Source organism: Saccostrea echinata, unplaced genomic scaffold, assembly GCF_033153115.1.
Source record: "Saccostrea echinata isolate AGI-Se365-2 ecotype Australia unplaced genomic scaffold, CSIRO_AGI_Sech_v1 ptg000002l, whole genome shotgun sequence".
Lineage (NCBI taxonomy): Eukaryota > Metazoa > Mollusca > Bivalvia > Ostreida > Ostreidae > Saccostrea > Saccostrea echinata.
The window spans coordinates 277,058-286,360 of NW_026889751.1; the positions used below are offsets into that span (position 1 = coordinate 277,058).

At 34.4% G+C, this 9,303-nt stretch overlaps 1 protein-coding gene across 2 annotated transcripts in view; it reads right to left on the reverse strand.

Moving 5' to 3' along the window:
* LOC133204489 (Golgi-specific brefeldin A-resistance guanine nucleotide exchange factor 1-like) overlaps window positions 1-5,783 on the reverse strand; it is a 29,417-nt gene extending 23,634 nt beyond the window's left edge. For both annotated transcript variants that reach the window (XM_061340241.1, XM_061340232.1), the window contains exons 1-7: window positions 5,682-5,783; window positions 4,690-4,756; window positions 4,379-4,510; window positions 3,367-3,485; window positions 2,489-2,597; window positions 2,227-2,336; window positions 227-520 (exon numbers count right to left, since the gene is read on the reverse strand). In XM_061340241.1, the coding sequence (XP_061196225.1) occupies window positions 227-520; window positions 2,227-2,336; window positions 2,489-2,597; window positions 3,367-3,485; window positions 4,379-4,510; window positions 4,690-4,756; window positions 5,682-5,783 (933 nt within the window). The remainder of the gene's footprint in view (window positions 1-226; window positions 521-2,226; window positions 2,337-2,488; window positions 2,598-3,366; window positions 3,486-4,378; window positions 4,511-4,689; window positions 4,757-5,681) is intronic.
* Between the last annotated feature and the right edge of the window lie 3,520 nt (window positions 5,784-9,303).

Consider the following 9,303-nt stretch of genomic DNA (forward strand, 5'->3'; position numbering starts at 1 on the left):
AATATTTTTTCCCATTTTTTTCTATTAGCTTTAGGGCAGGGTTTGATTGAAATATTTTCATTTCTGGACATTTTATGGTGACAGAGCTATATGCAAGTTCAGCAATTAATAGACAAAGAAAGTTAATTAATTGCAAGAAGTCACTTCATTGGCAAAGAATGTGCACTTAAATTGCAGCTAAATGCTATCATATTCCTTATTCATAAGTTCATTTACCAGTCCTTACCTGAAAGCGTTGACTGATGTCAATCACTCCATCTTCCCCCGGGGTAGCAGGGGTGGTGGCTAGCCTCTCCTTGGAAGCCTGAACATACTCTATCCCCTCAGACACTATGCTGTCTTGGGGAGGATCCTGACCCCCAGAAACATCCTCCCTGGAGCTGGACACATTCTCACACTCCTGTATGGTGCCTGCAGTGTTGTCCTGCTGTTTGGACTTTGGACGTTTTGGTCGTGGTTTAGGTGACCGTTTCTTCCTCCCCATACGAGATGGATCCACTCCTCCTGTTCTCATCTTCAGCTGTCATTGTATTAGGACATTTTAAAATGTAATTTATAATCGGATTGTTATCCGTTTGTTTCAATAGAAATAAGTTAAAATTGTACAAATTTTTACATGGCTTAAAAATCTCTAAATGAATATGAATATCACTCCAGTGATGCTGTAAAATCACATATTTTTGTGGGGTCAAATTTTTCGTGTTTTGAGGTTAAACTATGGGCTCATGGGGATTTGATTCCATGGATAAAGAATTGTTGAGTAGTTATGTATATGACATTTTACACTTCGTGGTGGACATGAATTTGTGGGTCTCTTCATACCACAAAGCAATGGAAATTTAACCCCCATGAAAATAAGTGATTTTACAGAACTTGACTTATAAAATTTGACAGATGGTCAATAAATCATTTCATTATAAATTACCACTGAAGTCTAATGCTAACGAATGTCTCTACATTTTTATTTATTGTAATGTCCAAACTAACTGCATTTTCTTCATCAGTAAACCAATTTATTTCAGAATTCAGAAACAAATATGATCATTTGTTAATGTAGACTGACATCTTCGCCTTTTCTTAGTTTTTTTTTCTGTATCCTTGATTACTGTCCTAAGTTTGCCCTGAGAGGTTTGTTTGTTCTTATGTACAATCTACTCAGAGTATCTCAAAAGTCAATAAAACCCACTCTTTTCCCAATATACTGTCTGATAATTGTGTATATCAAGTTTCAATTCAAGTGTAATTAGTACCTACTTGTACTATTCATCTTCAATATAGAAAGCATATCACATGTAAAATAACATTGTGATGAAGTCTTTGTCTGGTCAAGTCTGGGGTTAAAAAAATAGATACCCTTTATACTATATTATTTATCTGCTTATATACTCCTAAAATACAATAGCATAGTACATAAAGTCAGCCCCATCAAATGTAATAAATTACAGATCTGGATTTTTACATCACAGTACAATGGACTTCAAAAATGTTAATGTCAATTAAAAGTATGACTGCACTGTAGTTGACTGATAGTGTCAATTAAAAGTATGATTGCACTGTAGTTGACTTATAGTGTCAATTAAAAGTATGACTGCACTGTAGTTGACTTATTAATTTTGATATCTCACATTTATATGTATTGTATTGAAAGTGATTCAGATTTTTACACAGTGAAAGATATGAACTAAATCTGAGAATGCATAGCTATAAAATTCCAAAATAAGGCAATAATAGCCACCTTTTCAATCTTGACACACCATCAACCCACTGTCCATCAAATGACACAATTTGATCATTCTTGGTCTCACACTGTGCAAAATATGATCCAGATATTTGTCTATGCAAATTCCAAATTAGGTCACTGCAACCTATTTTTGGGTCATGAAACTCCTCCCCAGAATGATGCATCAACTTTTAAAGTTTGATGGTCATAGGCTTAACAGTGTGAAATGAAGTAAAAAAAACAGACAGACAGACAGATGAACAGACTGGAAGCTCATACATAGTATGGTCCATCAAAGACAGGCATAAAAAACATGATCATATCTAAAACAGAAGTAAGATTTTATCATACATCTACTCTTGTTTTCTAATAGAAACCAACCAAGCAAAACAGGACAATATGATTGATATGACAACTAATAAAATTTTCCAGGAAGAAAGTATTTTTGGTTAATTTAATAATGTTGAACACCTAAGGTGACCTAAAATCTATAAATAACAAGTTACCTTTTTCATGTTGGCTACCCATTTAGGATCTTCCTTGAACTGTGGCAGTCGTGAGAATAACAATTGAACCATGTCCATCAGTGTGTGTTCCGCTGACTTCCTCAGTAGTTCTACAGCATAAAATACCAACAAAACATCATAAATCGGTAATCTTATTTATAAGTGCTTTTCAGGTTCTAAAATTTAATTTGAAAAATTGTGAAATTCCCAGAAAACCTCTGTTTAAGAAACACTTTGCTTATTAAATTCCCAATCTACTCACCACTAAGTCTCATTTCGAAACAAATTCGGAAACATGACTGCATAATTTCACAGACTGACTCATTGGTAAGAAGAACTCCAGCGGGGGCTAACAACAGAGTCCGCAAAACCTGACAAATAAGAGTGCTGAATTATTAGAAAGGCTACACACAGACTGGTTGAAAGTTTGAGGATTTATATATTTGGCATATTTAAGGAATTTGGCATGTAGAAACTTAATGATCTATTAGTATTTATAATAATAAATATTATTATCTTAATCAGTGATGACAAATTTGGTATGTGGAAATATAGACAATCATAAGTCATTAATCAATTTCTTCTCTGTTTTTAACCTGTTATATTTCTACCTTTACAGTTATTAAAACTATAGACCCCAGGCCAATAAAACTTAAACAAGCTCACTTTTGATATCAGTCTCACTTTTAACTATAAATTCCTTTGGTAAAAGAGAGACTGAAATCAAAAGTGAGCTTGTCTAAGTTTCAAGGCCCCGGAGTCAGCAGGTATTTTTTTCAGCAGCACTATTTATGACAGTACAGTAAAACACAGTTAAAGTGAGCATGCTTAAATTAAATTTGTGCCTACAGTGAAGTGATTTTCCTGGAGTTTTAAAACATATTATAAACTTCAGGGCTATAACAAATTACCTTTATAATGAATCAAAATTGCTCGTCCCTGGCATTATGCTATAAGTGTGTTTTACTGTACTTGTTTGAACCACATGACTGAATGCTATTAATAATTCAAATCTACATTAATATTTTCCAAAACAATTTGACAATTTTAAATTACTTTTCTCTGTGCATAGAGTATATGTTTATGTAAATTGCAACATGAAATACGGTCTAAACAATAAATATAAGTACACTGTCTTACGTGCAAAATTTTCATCAGGACCACCTCATCAGATCCTGGATCCGTGCCTACAAATCTGGCATGAGTGACAGCATCTGCTATGTTCTCTATGGCAGCAGGAGCTGTCTCACAAGCTGAATCTGAAAAAAAAACAGATGACAAAAAATAAATTTATTTTCTTTTAAATAAATAATGCACTAGGAGAGGTATAGCCATCAATATTAAATGGGCTTAGGGAGAAACCCAGCTCATTGCTAAGAGCAGTCTGAAATACAAATATGTAACACTTAGTAAATGACAGATATTTTCAGATGAACATGCTTTCCTGCACCAGTCTTATTTTCTAGTTTTTGATTTTAAGTACTATCTCTTGTTTCACAGACTTGATTTTTTACCCTTTACATGCAACAGCATTCCAAATTTTGATGCAATATCTAACTTTTCAAGCAACCTTAAACCATTTTATATTTTCCTGATAAGCAGTTTTCATCCATTATTTCAGAGTACCTGATCTTGATAAAAAAGGGAAAGATTTTTTTCATATAAATTGATCTGCAACTCTGCTATACAAAACAGTGTATCATTCTCAATCCATTATCTTATCTTGATCCAAACAACTTTAGTAAAGTGAATTTTACAAAGTTTTATTTAAAGATAGTAATTCTCAAAACTATACCCTAATTTTTATTTTTGCAGTGCAAAGGAAATCTTGATCCAACACAAAGAATAATAAAACTAAAAAATAAATTACTAATTTAAAAGACCAATGGAAAACAAAGTGACAGACAGAAAAAAAACAAACAAACAAACCAAGAATTGACAATATCAAACATTAAGTTCTGACAATGTGGGACTAAAGACATCACATTGAAAAATGTATAAAACCATTTATCAATAATGGATTTCAATGGATTAGAACATATTCTTAACATCTTTCATACATGAACACTACAAGTAATTTATTTACATGTAATCCTTAAACAAACACACTGCACAGAATTTTTTCTATGGATAGAGATAGACAGACATTTACCCACTAAACCATAGGATAAAAATTTGTTCACTGAAGTCAGAGCTAGGCCTGTAATTGGTCCAGTTGTATCCTCCGACCTGATCACTTCCAGGAATGGGCCCAAAAATGCATTAGGTTCAATCTCATCCAAATCTATAGGAATAATATGTAAAACACTTACACAAAGGCAAAAAGTGTACCAAATTTAAAATTTGTTAATTTTGTTTCATTTCAAAAATTTGACCTCAAAAGTAAATGCCAGATTTCCTCAGATTCACTAAAAAAAATACAAATAATGCATTCAAAAGTGTATGTTAACAAAGAATACATACCTGATATGTTATTCAAAATGTCTTTCAGTTGAGAAAAACTGCTAAGAAGAGGGTCACTTTCTTCATCCTAAAATAGAAAACTGATGTAAAGATTATCAGATAAAATCTAATTACTGGATAAAAAAGGCTGCTATTTTCAGCTGCAAAGAAAGTTTAAAAATAAAGTATAATAAAGGAATGTTTTCAGTTGTGTGTGAATTATTGGTGTGTAAATCACACAGACTTGTCACATAGGCACATTTCATGAAGCGTGCTAGCACTTCATGCAAAATATGCCTGCGTGCAAGTCTGTGTGATTTACACACCAATAATTCACACACAACTGAAAAACATTCCTTATATTTACATCTTACGTGTTTAAAGGCAGCAAAAATACCCTCAATGTTTGAATTCTTTGCTGTCCTATATTGTTATATTTTTATCGATGACTCTGTAGCCTCATTGTGAAGTCACTTAAGCACAAGTTTCTCTGTGTATATTCCTACATGCGAGTAACCATATACACAAAATTGACATTCAAATCAATTTCTTAGGTAGTATAGTAGAAAAACACAACAAATGTAAATATAAAAATGAAGCATTTCAAGAGTGGATTTCTCATATGAGAAAGTGTTTATGTGTTAAGGGAGAGTGGTTTGAAGGAATGAAATAAGTAAATGAAAATGATTCCATGCCTTATTTTGTTCATTGCACCAAGGACAAAACTTTTTGAATAGCCCTCATATTTAGGCACAGTACATGTAAAACACAACACTACTATATGATTAGAAGATCTGTATTGATCCTAAACATTTTTAACTCTTTATCTACCATGGCAATACTGTTCATTGAAATCAAAACTGGATACCAGAACTGTGTAGCCTGTGTAGTCTACTTGTGTACCTAGTTTTGTTAACATATAACTAAAACTATAGGAAGAGTATCATTTGAAAATGGTTTACAGACAGACGGGCAATGACATAAGCTCTCCGGTCAATGAGGAAGTAACAGACCTGTTGTGTGTGGTTTACCCAACGAGAACTTCTTTTCATTGCAGTGACAACCAAACTGATCTCTCCCTGGATGATGTAGATTCCATTTTGTGGCCTACCCATCCTGAAAAAACAGAATTACATCATCTGAAAAAACAGAATTACATCTTTAGTGCTAGGATGCTGGTGAAATTTACTATGAATCTTGGTGGCACTGTTTACTAAAACCCACTTATTTTTTTTTTTTTTACCAGCAATAACTATGGCATGGATTATCTAGACTAAGTTATCACAGCAGTGAGAATCATTAAGAATAAATCAATTTATAACTAGGCAACTTTCCTGATTTAGGCAGTATTCTCTCAGTTTTAAACCCCATATTCTGCCATCTTGATTACTTATTAAAGCTAAATAAGCAGGTGTGACCAGTAGACATAGGATGCTTACTCCTTCTAAGCACCTGATCCCATCTCTGCACAGTCCAAGGTTTTACATTGGAATATATAGGAGTAATTGTTGAAAAATCAAACCGGACCAAACCGGGATTGGAACCCAGGCCCCCTGAATCTCCAGTCAGGTGCTCTACCAGCTGAGCTATCTGGCCACCAGCGATCAAATCCGTCTGACTGCCACTGAATCCCGGTCTGGTCCGCTGCATTTTTCTCCTCTCCCGTTACATTTGGTGCCGTGCCATGCCCTGGAAGTGACAGGTGAAAGACCTGCTAGGGAAGAGCCTGGGTTGGTGTCTTCGGGGGCCGAAGACCTTTAAGGAGGGAGGAATGTGGCGGTCAGATAGCTCAGTTGGTAGAGCACCTGACTGGAGATTCAGGGGGCCCGGGTTCGAATCCCGGTCTGGTCCGATGCATTTTTCTCCTCTCCCGTTACACCTGCATGGGGATACTTGCAAAGGAATATCACTAACCATGGATTTGTCAGTCTTGGGAAGATGATTTTCAAAGAAATTTCTTATATATTCCCTTGTAAACTTTGACTTTGATCCCCTGTTGTGGCCCCACCCTTTTCCCATGAGATCATGATTAGAACAAATTTAAATCTACACTACGTCAGGTTGCTTCTACATAAGTTTCATTGGGGGGGGGGGGGGGGCAGCAGTTCTTGAGAAGAGGATTTTCAATGACATCCACCCTTTTTTTTTTGGTTATCTCCTCTTTCAAGATTTCAAAAGGGTGTGTCTCTTTATTTGAATAAATTTCAATCCTCTTCACCCAAGTAAGAGGAAAAGAGGATTGACATCTTTAAGACCAAGTGCCTCAGAAGGATTCTCAAGGTCAGATGGCAGCAGCATATCCCAAACAAGACAGTTCTGGAGATGGCAGGAGCAGAAAACGTCAGTGGTGATGTGAGAAGGAGGAGATGGAATTGGATCGGCCATGTGTTGAGGAAGGACCCAACAGATGACTGTGTTGTGGCCCTCGGGTGGATCCCTCAGGGGAGAAGGAAGAGAGGCCACCCCAAGACAACATGGCGACGGATGGTGGAGGTGGAGCGAAATGATGCAGGCTGGAAGTCATGGAACACGGCATGTCCTGCAGCCTGGGACCGGCCCCAGTGGAAAAGGGGATGTTCAGGCCTTGTGTGCCTTCTGGCATGGAGAGAATTAAGGTTAAGGTAAGGTCACCCATGAAAACGCTGTACCAAGTTTGATTGAATTTGGTTCTCCAGAAGATGATGAAATTGTGAAAAGTTTACAATGACAACAAAAGACAACAGACAACATACAAATTTTGTTCAAATAGCTCACTTGAGTGTTCTGATCTGTTATTTTAAATGTTTATGTTTTACCCTGATTTTTACCGGTTCTTTTACCCGTGTTTTACCAGTTACTGGCACATCAAATATCAATATGATAATATGAAAAAAGCCTTATGGAAAATGTCAGATATTTCGGACTACTTGTGCCCTAGTATTTTACTCTAAACTGACATTTATGATAAGTTATAATGAGTAAGGGTTTGATAAAACGGGATAGTTTGTTATTGTGGTGTGTACTTCAACATTCCAACATAAAATGGCACTTTAAGCAGTTACATCACAATCATGTTAATCTGGGTGTGAATAACATATGTACTCGCATTAAAAAAGAACAACGAAACTACCAATGGTACATAGCCCTGTAAATATTCAAATTCTGATTATACGTCACTAAAATTGAAATACGACTTTAAGAAGAATTTGCCAACTACCGAAAGCTACCTTATTATTGTTTGGACTCCAAGACCGTGAAGACGTCGAGAGTACTGAGGGTTGTCACTAACCAAGCAAAAAATCAAATATTTTGTATAAATATCTTTATCCTTGCAATTTCATTTCTTCGTGGAAAATTTAAACCTACAATATATCTATACGTATGTGAGAAATTTTCATAATTACTGCAAATGTCAGTTTTGTTGAGGAGATCAAAATGACGTGTATGGGGTTGACATTCTTATCTCACAACAGAGGAGAGTTCGTAAAGGGGCATTACTTTTACTCAGCGTTTGAAAAGCAAACCTAACTTCCTACAAAATAAACTGATAAACATTAAATATTTTTGAACAACTGTCTGTACTGTATGTCATATCATTATTTCCCAGGAAGCACATTTTTCTGTCTCTTAATAATATTCTTTAAAGACATTTTTAAAACGTTTCCAAAAAGGTTATGTTTACATTGATTTTATTAAAAATAAATTGTTTTAAAAAGTTTTAAAATGGTACCAGAAATAAGTATAATCTGCAAACATTAAATATTTTCATTTACGTTTTGAAAATATTTTTTATTTTTTATTGATTTATTTATTTTGACAAAAACCACATGCGGCGCAAGTCATACATACAGGAAACAAATATAGTCACATCGATTTTCTTATATTACATGCATCACGTATATACTTTTTGTTGATTTAAAGCTATATATGGCGTATCTGAGCTAAAAATAAATAAATAATAAAAATACGAGATTGAGTGTAGATAAACAAGATATATGTTATTTACGTTCAAATTAAAATTTTCACCGATTTTGAACTTGAATAACCTCATGTTTCCATGATGTTTATTATTAATAATAAACCAAATACTGTACCTGTTATATGAAACACTTAATAGTTCTTCTTATATTATTGTCATACTGCATTAGTTTGCCAGGTAAGAATGGTTTCTGCAATCTCATGTGACTTTCCTCTTGAATATTTTAATTTGTTCCTCAGATCATCATCAAAGTAGAACTCTTCAATATCACACCTCTCATTTTTTTATTCTTTAAAAAAAGAAAAATTCAGTTTCAACTCCATGACAACTATAGTATATGTACGTATTTTTGTATATGTACTTACTTTAGTGGTAATAACATTTCAGCGCTTTTCACACTGTTTCTTGTCCTCTAATTTATGCATATAACGCTAATATCATTAAAACTTAAACATCACTGTGAAAAGTCTAGTGCACTGATTTATGATTGCACTTATCAGTTGTAAAGATGATAGTGCTAAATTTTAAGTGTGCTAATTTATGCACGTTTACATTATGTGATAAATATAGGTGATCAAAGACCGCATAGTCTTTGCTCACTTATGAGTTTGCTGAGTATTTTACTCAGCAAATACTATCTATAAGCAAGACGAAGCATCAGAAGCAAAACTTATCAC